Source organism: Oryx dammah, unplaced genomic scaffold (assembly GCF_014754425.2).
Source record: "Oryx dammah isolate SB20612 unplaced genomic scaffold, SCBI_Odam_1.1 HiC_scaffold_17, whole genome shotgun sequence".
Lineage (NCBI taxonomy): Eukaryota > Metazoa > Chordata > Mammalia > Artiodactyla > Bovidae > Oryx > Oryx dammah.
Window position 1 is genome coordinate 39,974,464 of NW_024070201.1, and position 21,835 is coordinate 39,996,298.

A 21,835-nucleotide genomic window follows, 5' to 3' on the forward strand; every position below is an offset into this window, starting at 1 on the left:
GGGGCGAGCGCTGCGGGCTCGCCGGGGTACCAGCGCTGCCGCATCCCTGCCGAGCTCCTAGCGCCGGCGGTCCGCCCACCAGGCAGCTCCAGCTCCGCAGCCTCGAGGCAGACCCCGGCGAGGCCTGGCAGGTCCAAACCAGAGCGCAGCTCGGTCCAGTTGGGGTAGGGGAAGGGCGGCGGCGGGGAAGGGGGTGGCTCAGCTCGGTCCCTCCGGGGTGGGTGGAGGAGGACGGGGCGTCGGATTTGGTTCCAGACCCGGGGGTGGGGGTGTTGAGTTCTCTGACCACTCAAGATGGGGGATCAAATAGGGGGCGGGGGAGTAGGGTCGCCGCAGCACGGCTGCGCTCTGACCTGGTGGAGAAGGGAACAGGGCTCAAACCCGAGACCCAGGCGGGGTGGGGGAGCGGGGAGGGCGGGGGTAGGGCCCTGGGGGGAGATGGGTGTAAGCGTAGGGGCCCCTGAGTTCTGTTGCTCGCAGGAGGGAGCTATCCCTGGGGGCCGTAGCAGAGCGCGGCGTGTGCTGGAGTATGGGGGTGGGGGTACGGAAAGGATCCGGGCGCGGGGCTGGAGTGGGGGTGGGGGCGGGCTTCCCGGCCTGGGGATGTTGCGTCCTCCGGAGACTCAGTTTCCTTCTTTCTGGGGGTGGGTGCGGGGAAGCGGGGCGCAGGGGGCGGGCCAGGCTGTGAGAGCCGGAGGCGGCGGGGCGGGGCGGGGCGGCGGCGCGGGCGAGCGGGTGGTCGGCGCGCCTCTGACCGCATTCTGGGACGCGCAGGCGGCGGCGGAGATGCGGCGGCTCGGGGGCACCCTGCTCTGCCTGCTGCTGGCGGCGGCGGTCCCCACGGCCCCCGCGCCGGCTCCGACGGTGACCTCTGCCCCGATCGAGCCCGGCCCGGCTCTCAACTACCCGCAGGAGGAGGCCACTCTCAACGAGATGTTCCGCGAGGTTGAGGAACTGATGGAGGACACGCAGTACAAACTGCGCAGCGCGGTGGAGGAGGTGGGTGCGCCCGAGGGGCCTGCGCTCCGGGAAGCGCGAGGCGGGTGACAGTGGGGGCTGGCGAAGCAGTGCCCCAACCGCTGGCCAGGGTCCTCGAGTCCGCTAAGGGGCTGGGCACAGCCGGCAGCAGGTTTCGAGTTATCTGGAGGCAGTGCGGGGGTGATCCCAAGTCCCACCTGGTTCCTTCCAAAAGCTCTGGATCTGAGGCTGTCCACCTAGAGACACCGGCTGGACCCACCCATGGACAACTGGGGTCACCACCTGCTTGCAGGCTGCCGGCCATCATCTTCCAATTAACTTCAGGTGTGCAGTCGGCCTCATCCTGTTTTAAGCGGATGCTTGCAAGGCCCCTGGTATTCGAGCACTGTGATTTTGCAGAGGAGGCTCCAGGTATCTCAAGCCCTAGCTTGTCTGTTGGGCTTTGAGCTTGTGCCATCTTCCCAAGAGACAATTAGGGTGCCATTCAGTTCAGTCGCTCAGTCATGTCCGACTCTTTGTGACCCCATAGACTGCAGCACGCCAGGCTCCCCTGCCAGTCACCAACTCCTGGAGCTTGCTCAAACTCCTGTCCATCGAGTGGGTGATGCCATCCAACCATCTCATCCTCTGTCATCCCCTTCTCCATATGGGGACAAAAAGCCCTGAGCTGTGCTGGTAATCTGTCTGGACTTCCCCAAACGCCATGGGGGGCAAAGAAGGAACCTGGGAATCTCCATCAGTGTCAGTAGGTGCTGGGCAAGAGGAGCAGGGGCAGTGGAAGGCCACCCCTCACCTTGTTTCCAAGGGTGCTTTGGAGTCAATCCTGGGCTCAGGGCCCTCCTCTGCCATTCACCGTAGGGTGGCATTGGCCAAATCCCTTAACATCCTTTACCTCAATTTTCCATGAGAATTAAATCTGTGATATGTGTGGCACCTGGAGTATAACAGATGTGCATATATAGCAGCTGTTAGTTATCGGATGCCAGACATCTTGGCAAAACTTTGCCTGTTTCTTGCTTCCGTCGCCTCCCAGGTCCAAACGCTGTGGATGGCATCCTCTGTGATCAGCACGCAAGCATTGCCAGGGTTGCCTGGAGAGGAGGTGCAGATGGTCCAGCTTGCCCAGCCAGGTGGCTCTGCTGCCTGGGATGGGTGGGCGTGGCCCCTGTTGGGCCTGACTCTGGCTGCAGCCTGTCTTTGGAGAGAAGCCAACCATCCCAGAGAAGGAGTCAGTGAGAGGTCAGATGTCTAGGCTGGTAGGTCAGGTGCCTCTATGTCCCTGCTTCTCCACACTACATTTGGGCAAAGCCTCCAAAGCTGGCTCTGGTCTACTAGGTGAGGTGGCTTTTTCCTCCCACACCTGCTTAGTCTGGGGATCGCTCCCCTTCCTTCCCACAACAGTCGACCTGGTGGACCCTGGACACTGGTGAAGGAGACACTGGGTTGGAAGGTGGTTGGCTGGGTAGCTGTACCTGAACATCCACTGGACAGGCCAGATTCCAAATATAGACTTTGTTTCCTGTGAAATCAAGAGAATCCTGACACAAAACAATGAAAGGGGCAGGGGTGTCAGACAGGCCCTAGTGAATTTTAACTCTGCACCTTCACTGATTAAACTGAACATGTGATCCTTGGTTCCAGAGCAAGTCATCTGCTTCCCTTCACTGGGTTCTAGGACTTTCCCTCCTGCCCACGGCTTCCCATTGAGACTCATCAGGTCACCTCCCTGTTTTTATTCAAGTGTGAACTTGACCACACAGTGCGGTCCTCTGCTGGTAGCTCCTGGTGAGGGGACCGAGGGGGCCTGTTCAGTCTTTTCATTGATCAGAGCCGTTCGGGGCCCAGCAGTCCAGGGTGCTCACTCCATGGGAGTTGGCCACGTTGCCTTTGCTTGGGCCCCAACCTTCCTGCTCCAGACGTGGCTCTACCTGAGTTCTGCAGTCTGCTACCCAGGGAGACATTGGCTGCCACGTCCACTCAACTCAGTGGGAGCCAACCTTTCTTATCTCATTCCAGCTCTGCCACATATGAGTGATGGGATCCAGGCTCCAAAGTGGAGGAAGTGTCCACCTCTGGGGTGAAGGGGAGAATTCAATGAAAGGATGCAAGTAAAGCATGCGATCTGGTTGTCAAAAATGGGGTTAAGTAGGGACTTCTCTGGTGGTCTAGTGGTTAGGGCTCAGCACTTTCACTGCTGTGACCCTGGGTTCAATCCCTGATTGGGGAACTAAGATCCCACAAGACACGCAGTGCAGCCAAAAAATAAAATGGGGTTAAGTAAAATTGGTGCAATATAAGTTGCCCCCTCATGTCGCTGTTGTAAGGACTATGAGAAATTGTTGATTCTCAAGAAATAATGGCTCTCACTGGCACTAATGGAAAAGAACCTGCTTGCCAGTGGAGGAGACATGAGACCCATGTTCGATCCTTAGGTCAGGAAGACCCCCTGGAGAAGGGTATGGCAACCCACTCCGGTATTCTCGCCTGGAGTGTCCCATGGACGGAGGAGCCTGGTGTGGGCCACAGCACATAGGGTGGCAGAGTTGGACACGACTGAAGTGACTTAACACACAAACACACTCATTATCATCATATTAATAGCACTAGTATGAGTGATAACGAAAGAACCACCAGTGTCTGATATATAATAGAATCACAATGGATTAGGGCTATTAGTATTAATTTTTAAAAAGAGATTGCCAGAAAGCCCCTTAAATCTCATAAACACAAGATAATTGCTGTTTACTTACGGTCCCAGTAAAGAACAGAAAAGGACCTGCGGCCAGATGCATTAATTGTTTACATAGTTGCACCATGAATCTGCTTTCAAGTAACTTCCTGACATGTAAAATATTCCAGCTGACTTCAAGCTGCTGATTTCTCCTAAGGGAAAAAAGTTAACTCTGGTTATAGGGATCATTATTGAGAGGAAGCAAATCTTCAAATGGTTCAGTCTGGGCTGTTTATTACTGATAAACATATTTTGAGGATAAAGCCACTCCCCAGCCCTTCATTACCACTTCTGTAATTGGCATATTTTACAATAGAATGTTCTTATCAACTCATTATTCCTAGGAAGAATGCCAACACCAAGCCTGAATTTCTCTCTCCAGTTTTTCTTACTCTGTTCCTTTAACAAACACAGAGTTAACAATTTGTGAGTGCCATGTTAAATAATATTCACATTCCTCCTCTATGAAACAAGTCCTGTTGCTTCAGGCTTAAATTTCTCTTGCTAGCAGCAGTAATAGTTGTGGCTGAAATTTCCATTGTAAGCTGTACTTTTAGTTTGTGGTGCCATGAAAGAAGTTTAGCTCATTCTGTTGGAATAACCACTGGTTGAGGGGGAAATGGCTTTATATAAAGACTATCTGCTCAGCCCAGAGCAAATTCTAAATTTGGTACCTAGTCAATTATATGTAAGCCAAACTGGAGGAGTCTGATTCCTATAGGAATTGTAAAAGCACTAATGTTCTATTCTCCTTCTGGATTTAGTCCCTCTAGCATCCCCAGACTCCTCCTCCTTCCCAGCTGTTCCTCTTCTGTCACGAAACAGCCCAGGATCTCTCCCTTAAAACAAATTTATAAAGCCTTTTGCTTCGTCTTAAGTCTCCTCTCTTAACTTCATCCCTTTCTCCTCTATTTTATTAGCAAACCCTTCAAACATATGTTATCTACTTCTGCCTTTTCCACCCCTACCCAGACATCCCCTGGCAAACTAGCTTCTTCTAAAACTGCTTTCTTTATTATACCTTTGCAGAATTGCAGACACTGGATCAAGTTCTCGGATTTCATGAGCTTTAATTCTTACATTTGTCCAATAAAGTAGAATCATCATCATTTTACAAACAGGAAAGCTGAGGTTTAGAGATATTGGGTTGACCAAAAAGATCGTTTGGGTCTCTCTGTAAGGTGTTATACATTAGCCACCCTAGTATTTGGTATCTTGCCGAAGGTCACGTGGCTGCTTTGTGGCCAAGCTGGGACTTGACCCCATGTTCCCTGACTCCAGAATCTGGGTACTTTCTACTTTGTTGTCTTCGGATACTGCTGGGGGCAACTTCTTGCCAAATCTAGTGGCGAGCTCTCAGAAGCCTGAGTTCTTCTAGATTTATTTGGAGGCCCCTCCAAATAGAAGGCCCTCCCCAGATACAACTTCTGACTCTCAGCCTGCTTCTAGCTAGTTCTCTGACTCTATTCTTTTCCTTCTCTCGATTCTGTATTATGTCCCAGTTAGTCTCCAGAACTTGCCGCAGCTCCCCATTGCTTGGTGCAGAGGTTCTTACCTGGGGGTGAATATAGGGGAGGGAATATCTCAGAATCATCTGGAAAACTCATTGTTTTGTGGGGTGCCCCCTCCAGACATTTTAATTTGGCAGCTCCAGATATGTAGATATTTTTTAAAGCATTGGGCATGACTCTGAGGTTCCCTTCTGGTTGAGAACTAGGCTAACACCATCTGCTTTAGAAGTATACCCTGGATCCATCTGTCAGTCTGTCTCTACTTCATCATCCATCATTTTATCCATTTGGGGTCCAGCATGGACCCCTTGCCCTAGCCCATGACACTCCATTCTCATCCAGGCTGCCACCGTTTTGCCTCCTTTATGCTCCTCTCTATCCAGCTCATATCTGTCCTTTGAGACCAGCCCAATCATGGCTCGCCTCCACCTGGAAGCCTTTTTCCTCTCTTCTTTGAACCTGACTGACTTCTAGAGACTTATGTAATCATCCTCAAACTAGCTTGTGTGAGGATGCCCTGTCTCCCCAGTAAAAGCACAAGCAGAATCTTACACTAGGAAAAACACATAATTTGGGGTCAGACCGACCTGAGTTCTAATCTAAGTTTTGCCACCTCCCTAGAATGTGATGACCTTAGACATTTCTCCACTTTCGTCAACCTCATTTTCTTCATCTGCAAATGAGGCGAATACTTCCTCATAGAGTTGCTGTGAATACACAAGGAGATATGGAAGGGACTGGTGCAATGGCTCAGACATAGCTGATGCCCAGGCATGGAGGCAGTGATCAGGTTTCAGATATGTGAGGAGTAATCTCAGGGTCAAGCACAGTGCACGGCGGCTGCTGACCAAGTCCTTGTTTGGTTTTCTGGGCCTTTATGTGGACTAGGGGTTCTTCACACTTCTAGTGCAGTATCTCTGTGCTCCACTGAGGCATGGGAATTCTTTCCCCATGTATACCCAGCTCAGCAAACTTGGTTGGGAAAGATTGGAAAAGATGGGCCTCTTATAGTATATAAGGGAATAGAGAACAGTGATTTTTTTAAAAATAGTAAAATCCTTTTTGAGGATTCATTTAAAGGAATAAAAATAGCCAAGAGTCAAGACTGCACTGTTGGAAAATTGCCAACCACCAGTGACAGCTTCTCTTTGTGTCTCTCATTTTAAATTCCTAGAGAGAGTGTCTGGTTGGCTCAACTAGTCCATGATGTAGCTTCTGTTTAAGTCCAATCAGCTGTGACTGGTCCAGTGGTCACCTGCCCACTCATCAAGTCTGGGTCTGGAAGTGGGTACAGATTCCGTTTGGCTGATGTGTCTGGTATAGATGTCATGGAGGCCCATGATTTGAGGATAGTGGCCTCAGAAACCTGACATCACTAAAGAACACTTGTGTAAGAAGGGCCAGAAGGGTGTACCAAGAAATGAGTCATCTGAACCTCTACAGGGGTCTCTCGTACTCAGAGGGTGGATGGGGAAGGACTCATAACTGTGACCCTACCAGTCATGGGGAAGGGGCTAGGTTGGTCCCCACCCCCACTCAGCCCTGCAACAAGGATTTGGGAGCAAATAATTTATTTGCGGGGCTTCCCCGGTGGCTCAGTAGTAGTAATCGCCTGCAGTACAGGAGCCACAGGAGACACAGGTTTGATCCCTGGGTCAGGAAGATCCTCTGAAGGAGGGCGTGGCAACCCACTCCAGTATTCTTGCTTGGAGACTCCCCATGAACAGAAGAGCCTGATGGACTACAGTTCGTAGGGTTGCAAAGAGTCACACATAACTGAAGCGAATTAGCATGCATGTAATTTATTTGTGATGTGATCCCAGAAACACTAGGAGGAAGTAGAGTGAGATGGAAAAGGAAAAAGGCAGCAAAGGCTGTGCTGATGAGCAGGTGACTTCTAGGGACAACTAGGCTTCCATCTCTCTGAGGTCCTCGGAGAAAGAGAAACTGTCCCACTGAGCAGAGAGGGCACTGGGGTACTTACCCTCAAAGGCTGTTCTTCACTGATTGAGAGGTGTCCCCGGGGTGTTCACTTACTAACACTTGGTGCTTGTGCAGACTGAACACACTTCTGTAGTCAGAGAATGCTCTCAAAGAGAAACAGAGTTGGTTGCTGGCATGTAAGGGAATTGAATGTGAGTGACCTCCTGATTAGGACATGGGGAGATGGGAGCAGCGCCAAGAGCATCTCTCAGGGGTCAAGATTGCTCAGTGGGGGCATTCTCAAATCCCAACTCTGTCCTTCCCTGGGAATCTTGAGAACTTACCTAGTCTTCCTGAGCCTCAGTTGCCCCAGTTGTGAAATGGGGACATTAACACCCACCCCATAGGGAGATTGTGAGAGGTAAGATGATAATATATGAAAACATTTAGAACAACATCTTGTTCTACTCAGTTCTCATTGGTACTTATCAGCAATAACACCATTGTTATTGCAGAAGAGGAAAAGAGTAGTTTTTTTTTCTAATGGACTCTGATAGGTATCAGGAGAAAACAATATTGCTCATTAAATTCATTGATTTAATTAGATGGAAGCTGAAGAGGCTGCTGCTAAAACATCATCAGAAGTGACCCTAGCACACTTACCTCCTAGCTACCACAACGAGACCAACACAGAAACCAAGGTGGGAAATAATACCATCCACGTCCACCGAGAAATTCACAAGGTAAGTCGTGGCCAGCGCTTCCTCCTTTCTTCAGTGCCCGTCCCATCAGAGGAATAAGGTGTGGCCTGTGCTCTCTTTAAGAGAGTCTGCTATGCAGATGTTTACAAAGTTGATACACAAGTCAAAAATACACATAAATATGGTAAAATACAAGTTAAAAGCCAGAGGGAGTGAGGGAGATTATTTAAAGGGGAAAGATATGTATCAAAAACATAAATTGCTTTTGCATTGAAGCAATAAATTTAACTCTAGTCTTCCTGCCAGTCCAATTGCAAAGGAATGTTCAGGGATTTTTATTACTTGAAAAAAGGAAGCAAATAAGTGTTTAGAGAAAGACTTTCCCAGTATTGAATTTATCTCACAGGTTTTTATCTGTGATTCAGTAGAGAGTTGAGATAGAGTTCATGTTGCAGTGAATAGATCTTCACCATCTCCTTAGGAGGAGCTCAGATGTGATATACTCAAGTCTTCAGAATGGAAAACCTCTATTGCCACAAGATGAAACATTCATCTGTTTGCTGGCTATCCATTCAAAATTTTACAGTGGCCTATTTTCCAACCTACCGTATGTCTAAGTGTCTCTTGGTCCAAAATCTTGCATGAGGAGTGAGCAGGTTTGTTCTCAATCTGATTTGAGAAGGAAAACATTGCCCCTAGCATGCGATGTCTCCAGGGTGACTTTGGTAGGACTTTGGAGATCAAATCATGTGGCCTGTTTTCTCTTAAAGAGAGTCTGGTGTGCAGATGTTTGGATCATTGTTGGAGGCTGTAAAATTGACCTCTGATCTCATCTCAAGGCCTATGCACAAGGCCGTGAAGATTCTCACAAAAGAGCCTTGCTTTTGTTCAAGTGTCCAGGTAATGACTGAGCTGACACAATAGCATTTCTGTGCCATAGTGGATTAAAGGGTCAATTCTCATGGGCCGTTGCCTAGACTATAATGTAGCCTTTGTGTGGCTCTAGTCCCACTGCATACTCACAGCCCCAGCTCCAGAGCACACCCCCCACAGAAATGAATGAGCCACCTGCCAAACAGAATCCTTTAGCATTGCTCATCTGAAGACTGGAGAGTTCCGGTCTTTGTCTCCAAAAGTGATTATTTTATTCCTGTCAAAACCAATATTCAGTCATCCTTTCTGACAATAATTAGCCAATAGGTTTGGCTGCTTCTTCAGTTTGCTCCTTGTGAATATCAGAATAACCAAGTATGTGTCCTGCCAGTAATGAGTATGGTTTTCACCTTTGTGACCCTCACTAACCATGTTTATGAAAATAGGAAGATTGGCATCTAGAATACCTTATTGTGTCGTGGGGGCCAAATGACTTAAAGTGTATGAGAGTTGTTGTAAACTGTTAAGCACCATACAGCAGCAAATTGTTCTTACTGTTCATATTACTGTTGTTGTTATGGTGAAGTTATGGCATCTGCACGGTATAGTAGTTCTTGAGTGGGTTCCATGGAGCTCCTGTCCTGCATGGTGCTTTATAAAAGAAGAGCTCAGTGGTGAAACATGTTTGGAAAACATTGTACATATTTCTCTTCCTAGGGATACAAAAATGCACCTTAGTGTAATAAAACCTCAGAGAAGTCCCTGGATCTTTACATATAGGACTGTATAATTTTAAAAATACATAGCATTGATTAATCTTGTGAAAATCTGGTATAAAAGGAAGAAGACATTATTTCTTTGCTGGAGAGAGAAATTATTTACATCAAATATTTGAAGTATGTTGGTGAAGACATGATCCTTATGCTCCAGAATTGGAACTAGAACTGGAATTTGATCCACTGTTGGACGTTAGGCTAAGAGTTTCCACTTTGTTTTGGCTGCAGATGCCTGTGATATTAGAGCTGGCAGGAACTTTAAAGATGGCCTAGAAATGAGAAAACTGTGAATCAGAGAACAGAAATGATTTGGTCCAGGTTACATACTAGACGGTCATTGGTGTCTGAGCCAGGGATCAAAGAATATCGATCCCCTAGCTCCTGAAGTTCTCTCTGTTCTTTTATCACCAACATGAGGGTTAGACATGGCCTTGGATGGGGTGAGAGTGGCCTGAGTTTCAGTCAGGCTTCCAGCTTTGAGGTGCCCACTCCTGGTTACAGAAGCCAGGCAGACAGTAGCTAAAGGAATACGGGGCCAGGCCTCCTCTCAGCCTACTTAAGCACTTGATTTTTTTTTTTTTAACTTTTTATTTGTACTAGAGTATAGCCAGTTAACAATGTTGTGATCGTTTCAGGTGGACAGCAGAGGGACTCAGCAATACATACACATGTATCCATTCTCCCCCAAGTTCCCCTCCCATCAAGGCTGCCATATAATTAAGCACTTTCTTGAGGAAACAAAACAATTCCCCAGAATCAGGGAGCGGCTACTCTAGCTAAAACCTGCTTCCTTCACTACCCAGGCCTGTAGTTGTTGAAAAGAAAGTTGACTTGGAGCTTCAAATGAATAAGCCCCAAGAATGATAAAAATAGCTAGTGTTAAGTGTTTGCGAGGTGACAGGCTGTGTGCTGCGTGCTTTACACAGACTTCCTCGGTCCTCCCCTTGGCAGCCCCATGCTGCAGACTCTGCTCTGTCTCTTCATCACTATCTGATGCTGCTGGTGGAGCTCAGAAACACAGGGAGGAGTGGGCATTCTGTCTACTTTGACAGATGCTCCTGCTTCAGAAAATAGAAAACAACAAAACAAAAAACCAACAACTTGTGGGATTTGTCCAGAATCCCTTCTATTTCACACTCACTGTCCCTGTTCTCCTGTAGATCACAAACAACCGGACTGGACAGATGGTCTTTTCAGAGACAGTCATTACGTCGATGGGAGATGAAGAAGGCAAAAGGAGCCACGTGAGTTGTCGTCTTCCTTGCTCTCGTATCCCGATGCACACATTCCCTTGCTGAGCCTGCCAAAGGTGACCCAGACTTCAGACCATGGGCAGAAGTGGGGGAGCTCCGTGCGCCTCTCCTGCCTTGTATCTACCTGCTGCTGCTAAGTCGCTTCAGTCGTGTCTGACTCTGTGCGACCCCATAGACGGCAGCCCACCAGGCTCCACCGTCCCTGGGATTCTCCAGGCAAGAACACTGGGGTGGGTTGCCATTTCCTTCTCCAAGGCATGAAAGTGAAAAGTGAAAGTGAAGTCGCTCAGTCGTGTCCGACTCTTGGCGACCCCATGGACTGCAGCCCACCAGGCTCCTCCGTCCGTGGGATTTTCCAGGCAAGAGTACTGGAGTGGGGTGCCATTGCCTTCTCCATGTATCTGCCTAGATTCCCCAACTCCTACATTTCTGGCCAGACAGATGCAGTCCAGTAACAGGCTCTGCTTCCATGCACTTTGCCTCAGAAATGGCAGGACATCATTTGGCCGGCTGCTCTCGGCCTTGAAAGGGGAACACTGAAGGGTCGGGTGTATTGGTTGGGGGTTTCTGGTAATAAGACCTGGTGCCTCTAACCTGAAAATCCCCTAAAGCTGCTGGCCAGACACACACCCTTTCTGATCCCAGGCCTGGGCTGGCAGTTTGAGAGCAAGAAAACTTCACTTCAAGTGAAACCCAGTGGCCCAACAGAAAGGTGTCCTTCTGCTCCAGCCTTCATGCTTGGGCCCCTTATGCTTGCACTTGCTACTCAGTAGCCTGTTGCTTAGTCCAGAGGTGGGCTGCTTTTTAGAGAATTATAGATTCTGAACGATGAGAGGGGGCTCATTTCACAGAAGGAAGGCCTGGCACAGGTTGGAGGGTGACCCAGGATGTCACTGGTCTCCAGACTTCCAGACCAGAGGTGACTCTGCTGCACCTTGTCTTCACAAAGAGGTGGCTGGTTTCAGATGCAGAGGCCCGGTGAGGAGCAGACAGGGTGGCTGCCGTGTGATTCCGTCCATTGTATGAAGCGCCTCCTCTGTGGGGCTGGAGATGGCTGGCCTCTCTGTGCCCAGGAGCCTTATGCAAACTTCCCACCACACGTTTCTCCCTCTGCGGTGCCTAATGCATCCCCAGCCTTCCAAGGGGATCAGGGATATAACCTGACCCTTTGTGGCCTTATCATAAGAGAAGCAGTGTACCCATAACCACTAGGGAGGTGGTGTTACTGTGGTTGGTAGTCAATGGGTTCTTTTAAAAAAAATTTCTTATTTTTATTAAAGTATAATTGATTTTCAGTATTGTGTTAGTTTCTGGTATATAGCTAAGTGATTCAGTTATACGTACATATATATGTATTCTTTTTCATATTATTTTCCATTAAGGTATATTATAGGATATTGAATATAGTTCCTGCATTATACAGTAGGACCTTGTTGTTTGTCTTTTTATATAATAGTCTGTATTTGCTGACTCCAGACTCCTAATTTATCCCTCCCCACCTCCTTTCTCCTTTCTATGACTGTGTATCTCTTTCTCTTTTATAAATAAGTTCATTTGTATCATATTTTAGATTCCACATATAAGTGATATCATACGGTATTTGTCTTTCTCTTTCTGACTTCCCTTAGTATGATAATCCCTAGTTGCCTCCGTGTTACTGCAAATGGCATTATTTTATTCTTTTTTTGGCTGAGGGTGGTATCTTGTAACTTTGATTTGCATTTCTCTAAGAAGTAGATGTTGAACATGTGCCTCTTGGCCATCTGTATATCTTTTTTGGAGAAATGTCTAGTTAGGTCTGCTGCCATTTTTGATTGAGTTATTTTTATTATTAAATTATGTGAACTTTTTGTAAATTTTAAAAAGTAAGCTTTTGTTGACCACATCGTTTGCAAATATTCTCTCCCAGTCCATAGGTTGCCTTTTCATTTTGTTTATGGTTTCCTTTGCTGTGCAAAAGCTTGTAAGTTTAAATCCCATTTATTTATTTTTGCTTTTATTTCTATTGCCTTGGGAGACTGAGCTAAGAAAATATTGGTACAGTTTATGTCAGAGAATGTTTTGCCTATATTCTCTTGTAGGAATTTTATGGTCATGTCTTACGTCTAAGTCTTTAAGCCATCTTGAGCTTATTTTTATGTATGGTGTGAGAGTGTGCTCTAACTTCACTGACTTACATGCAGTTGTCCAGCTGCTGCAACACCACTTGCTGAAGAGATTTTCTTTCCCCTATTGTTCCCCATTGTATGTTCTTGTCTCCCTTGTTGAAGATTAATTTCAGTAGGCATGCTTTCATTATATTGAGATATGTTCCTTCTATACCCACTTTGGTAAGAGTTTTTTTAATTGCAAATGGATGTTGAATTTTATCAAATACTTTTTTGCATCTGTTGAGATGATCATGCGATTTTTGTCTTTTCTTTTGTCGATATGGCATATCACATAGATTGATTTGTGATGTTGAGCCATCCTTATGACTCTAGGATGAATCCAACTTGATCATGATGTAGGATCTTTTTCTGTGTTTTGGATTTGGTCTGCTAATATTTTGTTGAGAAGTTTTGCGTCTATATTCATCAAAGATATTGGCCTGTAATTTTCTTTTTTGGTATTGTCTTTGTCCGATTTTGGTATCAGGGTGTTGGTAGCTTCATAAAATGACTTTAGGGCTATTCTCTTCTCTTCAGTCTTTTGAAAGAGTTTGAGAAGGATCGGTGTTAAGTTCTCTGAATGCTTGATAGAATTCCCCAGTGAAGCCATCTGGTCCTGTGCTTTTGTTTGCAGGAAGGTGTTTGTTTTTTTTTTTTTTTTTTCAATTACAGGTTCTTTTTCATGTCTAGTGCTCAATCTGTTCAAATTAGCTATTTCTTTTCAGTTCAGTTCTGATGGCTATGTGTTTCTAGAAACTTGTCTGTTTCTTCTAAGCTGTCCAATTTGTTGGCATATAATTGTTCATAGTATTTTCTTATGGTCTTTGTATTTCTGCACTATCAATTGTGATTTCTCATCTTTGACTTCTTCCTTTGTTTATTTGGGTTCTTTCTCTTTTAATCTTGGCAGTTCTGGCCAGAGTTTTGTTAATTTTTATTTACCCTTTCAAAGAACTAGCTCTTGGTTTTATTGATTTTTTTTCTATTTTTTAAAAATTTCTCTTTTATTTCCTCTCTAATCTTTATTGTTTTCTTGCTTCTGCTAACTTGATGGGTTCTTTTTGCTTGTTTTTGACACAGTACTCAGACATTTGCTACAGGCAGGGGGAGTCCAGTTAGCTTTGTATGATAGTGCTGACCCCCCATTCAAGGGAACTGGGAGCTGATGGGGGCAAGCCATGTGGAGAAATGGAAAGAGACCCAGTGTCACAGGCTGGAAGCGTGAGTTTGTCACTTATAAACTAGGTCACCTCATTTCCCCCCATCTTTTAATGAGGCAATGATTTTCACCATCTCTCCCAACTCTGAAAGCACAGAAGCCTGTGAAGCAAAGATAGGATTGACTAAGGTCAGGAGAGAGGAAAGGCCAGCTTTTGAAGGTGGGAGAAGAGAGAGAAAGAAAGAGAATAGGAGACAAAAAAAAAAAAAACAGACAAAAAGGTGGTACCAAGAGGGAAAAGTAACTTTAGAGTATTCCAGATTTAAGTCTCTGGGAGAGAACAGGGGAAACACAACTCTCAGGGATGTGGATTACAAAAAAAGCTTTTGTGTTCAAGATAAAAAGGTGTATGATTGTATGATGGGAAGCCTCCCGGAGCCCAGAGGGCAGCAGCACCGCTGTGAGCATCTTTGTAGCTGCTGGAGGCCCTGATATACATCCCAAGCTCCCTGCTCTGCCCTCCAAGTAAAGCCGTTGTGTCAGGCTTGGAGCACTGTGGCAGGGGGAACCAAGCTCTGAGACTGGCAGGTCGGTGAGAGACAAGATCTCAAAGATGCCAAGAGTGTACAAGGGTCAGAGGGCAGCTGCCTGCACTTGTGTGCTGCAGCCTCCAAGTGTGTGCCCATTTTCCGGAGGCTGCACAGCCTGTGTGTCCCTGCTCTGGGCTCAGCTGGGCGGCCCAGAATTTCCAGGGCTGCTTTTGCAGGTCCACATGTTGATTGTGAGATGGAGGACCTGCAGGTCCCTGGGCAGTGCATGACCTGAACACCTGTGTATGATGGTCCTGAGAATTCAGGAGGGTGACAGGAGGAGACACATCCAAGAAACCCAGGAGGTGGAGACTCACTGAGTTTTTCCAGATTCCTGCACAGGCCCTTGGGATCTTAACTCAGCAAGTTTTTCTACGTGAATAAACTCCAATTTGACTGATTAGGAGAGTAACCTGGAGCATCTGATGCTTGACTGGCAGTTGCCTGCTGAATTGCCTGGGGTCTGGAGAGAACAGACTAGAGACTTTACAAGGCGCCTGTGAGAGGGAGGTCATGTGGCAAGAACAATGGTATGTTACCGCAGAGCCTCGCTTGTTGTCGAGTGTCTTGCCAAGAGTCAGACAGACAAGGTCTGGTTTCAGATGCCCACAGCATTCTTGCTTTCGAATCCTCTTTGTGTCTGAGTGGGAAGCCGTAAAGATTAGATTGCCTCCAGAGGCATGAGAACGGCTGAACATCGTCACCACTGTCCCATTCCATAGTTTGGCAATTTAATGGTTTCTACGGGTGGCTCTGGAAAACGCGTTATGTGCCGATGAAGCATTCTCTGGGATGGAAAAGGGAGGCTTGCCTCTCAAAGGGACAAAAAATCATAAGCTGTTCAGACCTTAAACTACTATAAATAGGGGCTGAATTCTCAGGATTTAAAGCTCCCAGATGAATTCAATTAAACATAACCACCAAACACGCCATATTTTCCTTTCTTCAGACTTTGGGATGTGTATTCATACGTGTGGTAACCCGACCAGGCCCATGGAAATTCACAGACAGCAACACTGTGCGGCCGTCTAGAAAACCTAGCAGAGTGCATGCAAGGCATTGGTCTGTTTCGCTTTCTCGCTTGAAAGGGGGAAGGACGTGGCGGCTCGTTATTTCACCTGAGTGCACGGGCGACTGTAATATGGTCTGACGTCTTTCTGTGAGGCTTTTGTGTGGAGCCCTCCGTCTGCTGTCTCCCTTGATGGGCCCCTGGGTGGGCTGACCACGGCTGTGCTACTTTCGTGCAGTGGGTTAGGAGGGAAGTGGTGTGTTGGAAGCCGGAGAGCAGATAAGCCATCATGCACACATACAAGGCTTTTGTTTATAACCGTGTCTCCAAATATGAAGCATCTGGCCCAATTACCCAAGGCACCACTTTGAAGGGACATGTACTCTCATTAAAATATCCTCAGAACTACAGAGCTCAGCACATTGTGCATCTGTTGTCTTTTCTGCTTTCACATTAGAGTATGATTTAAAATATCCTACATAATAAGGTATTTTCTCCAGCTGAACATACCTTATTGGAACCCACTGTTTCAATCACATACAACCAGCTCCAAGATACTTCTTGAAACTTCTGAGGGCTAGGTAGATAAATTTCACTACCAGATTTGTCCAGATAGTAATGATTTGAGTAATCCCGTGATTTCCTTGTCCAAGAGAACAATCAGGGTAGACGGCAGACTGTGGAAAATGGCGATGGACTTCTCCACCAGTGTGAACTCAGTGTCGCCTTCTCTGCTGTGAAGATGCTTTGTTTGTTATTTGTGTTCAAGTCTGGGGGAAGACAGATGGTCAGTGTGGCTGGACTTCAAGATTTGTTTGTTCCTTGTTGAACAGTAAACATCCTGTTACTTCAAAGCCCAGAGAGACTCAGCAAGAGTGTGGGCAGAGAAAGTGTGTTGAATGGCGTCTTTCCCCAGGAGACCTTGGGTTCTTCCTTGCCCCCAGCTCGTTCATTTGTCACAGAGTAACTGCAGGTGAGGGGTTGGCTTTGTCTGGTCCCTCTGCCATGATGTCTGAGGCTGAAGTTGCCTTTATAGATTTGATGGAATTACAGAGGGCACCATGCTGACCAGTCATTGGGGTTTATTTTAGCAGAAATGCATTAGCGGAAGACACAGGTTCGTTTCAGTAGTCCCTGACCTTTTAGGCACTAGGGACCTGTTTCATGGAAGACGATTTTTCCCATGGTCCAGGGTGGGGGAGGATGGTTTTGGAATGATTAAATGCATTGCATTTATTGTGCACTTTATTTCTATTATTATGACATCAGTGTCACCTCAGATCTTCAGGCATCAAATCCTGGAGGTTAGGGATCCCTGCCTTGGAGAACTTTGGTCAATACCCAAAGGTTCAGCCTCCTGGAGAGTTCTTTTGGATGTATGTTGGGGGGCTGGGTGCATTGCCAAGTCCCGGGAGATGTTGCCCTTCTCTATCTGTCAGTCTGGGGGCAGAGTGAAGTCTGAACAAGGTGTGAGGCTCACCTAGGTTCAAACCTATCCTAACCCTCACACGCTTTGTCCTCTGTGGTTCTATTTCTTTCTTCATCCAGTGAAGCTAACCATCCTTGGTTCACAACACTGGGTGAGAGTCTTTAAGGAGAGGTTTATAAAGCTCTTTGTGTGAGGCTCATTATTACCAAAAAGTAATTAACACTGAGTTCTAACTGGCTTCTCTCCTGGGTCCCAACTGGCTTCTCCCCTGGGTCCCAGGAACCTACTGCAAAAGTGGAATTCCTCTGGAAGCTGGAGATGTGTTTCAGGACTCCATGGGCCTCTTCCCACTGATGTTGTGGCCTGGGGCTAAGTTCTCTAGAGCCATGCCTCACCCTCTGAGTCATGCATTTTGCTAGAAGCTTCTGCTCCCTGCTTTGAGCCTGACTCACCCTGCACTTCTTGTTCTTATGAGTCATAAGTGAGTTGTTTGGGTATTGGCGATACAAACAGAAGGAAAGATGGGCCTAATGAATGAGAAGAAGCATAAGTGATGTTCAGATGCTAACAAGATCCCGGATGGGGCCAGGTTGGCAAGATGCATCTTGGTTTCTATAGAAAACAACATGCTTGTGGGTCTAAGAGTGATGGCGTAGTCTCTTGTGAATGTGCAGTTCCACAGTCCTGCAACCAGATACTTGGGTCCTTTTGTGTGTCTAGGTTTCTATTTTGCACTGACTTAGTAATTTCTGACCAAGCATAAGGCCCTTATGCCTTCATCCAGTAGGAAAAAATTATAGGGAAAATTGAAGAGCTCTGAATCATTCAGAAAAATGGATAAGCAGTCCCCAAATAAATAAAGTTGATCCAAGTAAGCAGTGTTTAAGGAGTAGGCATTTCTTTTTGAGCTATAACCTGGCTATATTAAATTGTACTCTCCTCAACCTAAATATCCTTCAAGAAGGAATTTGTGATTCCACATGCAAAATCAAAATACTGTGAAGTTCATAAGCCAGTTTCACACAGGTTTCATATATGTTGGTATAAAAGGATGTCTTCAGTGAAACATTAAGTGAGGAAAAAGCAATTGTAAAGCAATATATTGCTTTACATATATGACGGTATATATAAGATATACTTGATATACGTGCATGCACTCTCAGTGGCTAAGTCATGTCTGACTCTTTGCTATCCTCTGGACTGTAGCCCACAGGCTCCTCTGTCCATGGAAGTGAATTCCCAGGCAGGAATACTGGAGGGGGTTGCCATTTCCTTCTCCAGGGGATCTTCCTGACCAGGGATTGAACCCACATCTCCTTCACTGGCAGGCGGGTTCTTTACCTCTGAGCCACAGGAGAGCTCATATTTTATACATACAGTTTATCTCATTTTTTAGAGGAAAAAAGTATACATTAAAACACTTGGCAAAATGTATACAAAATCATTACTAGTAGTTACCTCTGGGAGAAATTAACTTTGCAGAGACTTTTCCTCTATAGAATTCTATATGTTTTGAATGTTTTAAAAAGAGTTTGTGAACTGTTTACAGTTTTGCTGTAGACATCTACCTATATTTTTGAACAATATTGCAAGGTTTTCTTTGTGTAAATCCTAGAAATTAAATTGCTGTGTCAAAGTGTGTACAATGTAAGATTTTGAGAGATGTTACCAGATTTTCCTCCAGACGGTTGCACTGTTTTTGCTCTCAGCAGCAACTTCTGAAATAACTTCACCAGTTTCTCCTCACCTGCAATGGGTGTTATAGTGGGTGACCACTTGTGTCTTCTCTTTGCTTCCATTTCTTTGATTATTAGCAAGGTCAAGGAGAATAGCTGTTTGAGAATTGTAAGTTGTAGGCAACATAGAGTTCTCTGCAAATTTATCTCATCCCTCCTCTTCCTCAGGAAGAAGGCTCAGGTTTGCATGCCAGGCTGCTCCCAAGACCAGATACCGTCTGGCCCAGTGTGGGACAGATTAGGAAGGTGTGACGTTCCAGCGGGGACTGTCTGTGTGTTCCATGGCCGTGGCTGCCAGGCTGTGGGTGTCACACCAGGGAGTAGGTGGTGATGATGTGCAGGCTACTGCCGCCACCCCTGTGAACACAAAAAGACAGGCTCTCCCTCCTTTCTTCTCTGGCCACTTCCACAAACACCCCAAACCAAAGCTTAGGTGCCCTCTGAGAGGAGGAGCACTTCGGGGGCTGGGTAATGCTTGGGCCCAGGGAAAGCCAGCCTGGAGTACAGCTCCTCTGCCGTTAGCTGTGTGACTAGTGAGACCCCTTAACTGCTGCAAACCTTAGTTTCCTCATATGTAAAGTAGATTCGTCAAAGTACCTTGTGTATGGTGCTTCAAGAGGATAAAACAACACAATCCAGATAACAAAACCATACAGCGCCTAGAATGTGCAAATAAGCAGTCAGTAAATGTCAACTCTCGGTGTTTATCATTATTTGATTACCTCCAAACAGTGGCAGTCAGAGTTCCAAGTATTAGTTATTCAATTCATCCACTTATTTGCATGTTCACTGAGCACTTTATGTGTGTCTGGCAAATAAATGTAAGAGATGGTCCCTGACAGCAGAGAGGACCCAGGATAGCAGTGGAACAAAAAAGTAAATGGGTCATTACAACAAGGACTCATATGTATTTCCTAAGGCAGAGGTGGACAGAGCGTGGTGGGAGCCTTGTGTGAGTGTCAGATGAGGTAGATTTTGTTAGGAAACAATCCTTCCTGGTCTCTGGAGTTTCTGCAGGTTTTATGAGCAGAAGTACCAGCTGCCCTTTGGTTTCAGACTATCTTTTCAAGGATGTTTGTACAGCAAATGGCTCTCCTTCTTGGCAGAGGGCGGGTTTGCTTGCAGTCCATTACATAAGATTTGGTGCTCTAAGCTTGACAACTTCGCAGCTGCACGCCTGCTACTCACATTGCATCCGCCTGGGCCCCTCCACGTTGCCCCCTGGGACTGGGGGGCAAGGGGAACTGTCACAGACGTGAAGCTCATGCTGCTTCTGGGCTGTCAGCGGTAAAGTCCTTTGTCTCTGCCCCAGGAGTCTCTTGTCTCTGCTGGTAGCCATGAAACTGTGACCAGCTCACCTACCACCTTGTAAGTAAAGTCTTAGCCTCTTTACACATCTTGGCAGGCTTCGTGAAAGAGGTGGCAGTTCAGCTGTATTTTGAACAGTGTCTAGGAGTTCTCAGTTGTGGGGAGGAAGGGCATTCCTTGCAGAAGCATTCTTTGTTCGCGATCAGGGAGGCGTGCGGAAACAGAACATGTCTGAGGCACACTGCGTAGTTTAGAATGCCAGAGCTGGAGGTGTACTCGCGGGAGCCACAGATGAGCCTGCAGGGAGGCAGGAATTAGATCATAAGGGGCTTCGAGAGCAGCCAAGGAGTTGGAAATTCATGCTGTTAGGAACATACCAGGCGTCTGTATAAGGTATGGAGGTTCCACGCAATCCCCAGAAAAAAGAGCCAGGAAGCCGTGGTTTGGATGGCATAGGCATTGGTGGGGACAGGATTTTGATTAATCCTGCTGAAAGTCAAGGGCCAGTCATCTGTGTCCTACAAAGAGTCTGGCTTCAGGGCTTGGAATCTGGAAACTTTTACTTAGAACACACTGCTTTTGCTTGGTGCCAATAGGCAGGCCAAATAAATGACAGTGATTAAACTTGAAATCTCATTAGGCTGACGGCTACAGAACAAGTTGATTTCTGGGGCTTCTGAGTAGCCTGAGCATGTCGGGCGGAAGAAGTCCCTGTGCAGGTAGCTGACTGTCCTGGGCTATTAGGGCCTGGAGATCCTTCCAGACTAGCCTGGGACCTTTTCAGTCGGACTATAAGATCTGTGGCTCTGCCCTTTCTTGATCTTTGGCATAGTTCTGAAAAACTCACAGAGCTTGTGAGTCTATTTTGTTTTATTTTTAAAATAACATCAAAGACCACATTGCCTCATTTGATCAGTGTGACTCAGAAAGTGACCAGATTAACCATCCCTTCTCCAAAGCCACCTATTTCTCTCTTCCCGGGTAAATCCTGGTAACAGTTCAGATCAACCGGTCAGTGCTATGATGTGAATGAGTGTGCAGTGACTCAATCAAAATGAAAATATTAGTAACAGATGATGATGAACGTAAGACCTGCTGCTTATGGGGCTCTTGCTCAAGATCTCTTGCTTGAGATCTGCCCAGCTTCCCTTCACATAAGCCTCATGACAACCATGCAGGGCACATACCCTCTTGACCCCATTGTATAGATGAAGTAACTGAGGCTCAGCAAAGATAAATAGCAGAGCTAAGTAGAGAGCCAGTACTAAGAGAAAAAAAAACAAAACAAATGACTTAATTGCCAAGCCTCCAAAACCCATGTTCTTAATAAAACATTTTTTAAATTGTGGTAAATTATATGTAGGGGCTTCCCAGATGGCGCAGTGATTAAGAACCATCCTGGCACTGCATGAGATGCAAGAGACGTGGGTTTGACCCCTGGGTCAGAAAGATCCCCGGGAGTAGGAAGTGGCAACCTGCTCCAGTGTTCTTGCTTGAGAAACCCTATGGACAGAGGAGCCTGGCAGGCTATGATCTGTGGGGTTGCAAAGAGTCAGATGCGACGAGCACACATGCACACAAAATATATATAACATAAGATCTACTGTCCCCAGCCATTTTAAGCATACAGTTCAGTAGTAAGAACATGTACATTGCCACGCAGCCTGTCTCCAGAACTCATTTCATCTTGCAGAACTGAAGCACAGTG

General features: G+C 46.5%; 1 protein-coding gene across 1 annotated transcript in view; it reads left to right on the forward strand.

Moving 5' to 3' along the window:
* The first annotated feature begins 1 nt into the window (after position 1).
* The window catches only part of DKK3 (dickkopf WNT signaling pathway inhibitor 3), a 50,578-nt gene continuing 28,744 nt past the window's right edge, over positions 2–21,835 (forward strand). Inside the window, exons 1-4 of the mRNA XM_040258369.1 lie at positions 2–164; positions 775–999; positions 7,749–7,886; positions 10,654–10,737. Coding sequence (XP_040114303.1) covers positions 787–999; positions 7,749–7,886; positions 10,654–10,737 — 435 coding nt within the window. The 5' untranslated portion in view covers positions 2–164; positions 775–786. The remainder of the gene's footprint in view (positions 165–774; positions 1,000–7,748; positions 7,887–10,653; positions 10,738–21,835) is intronic.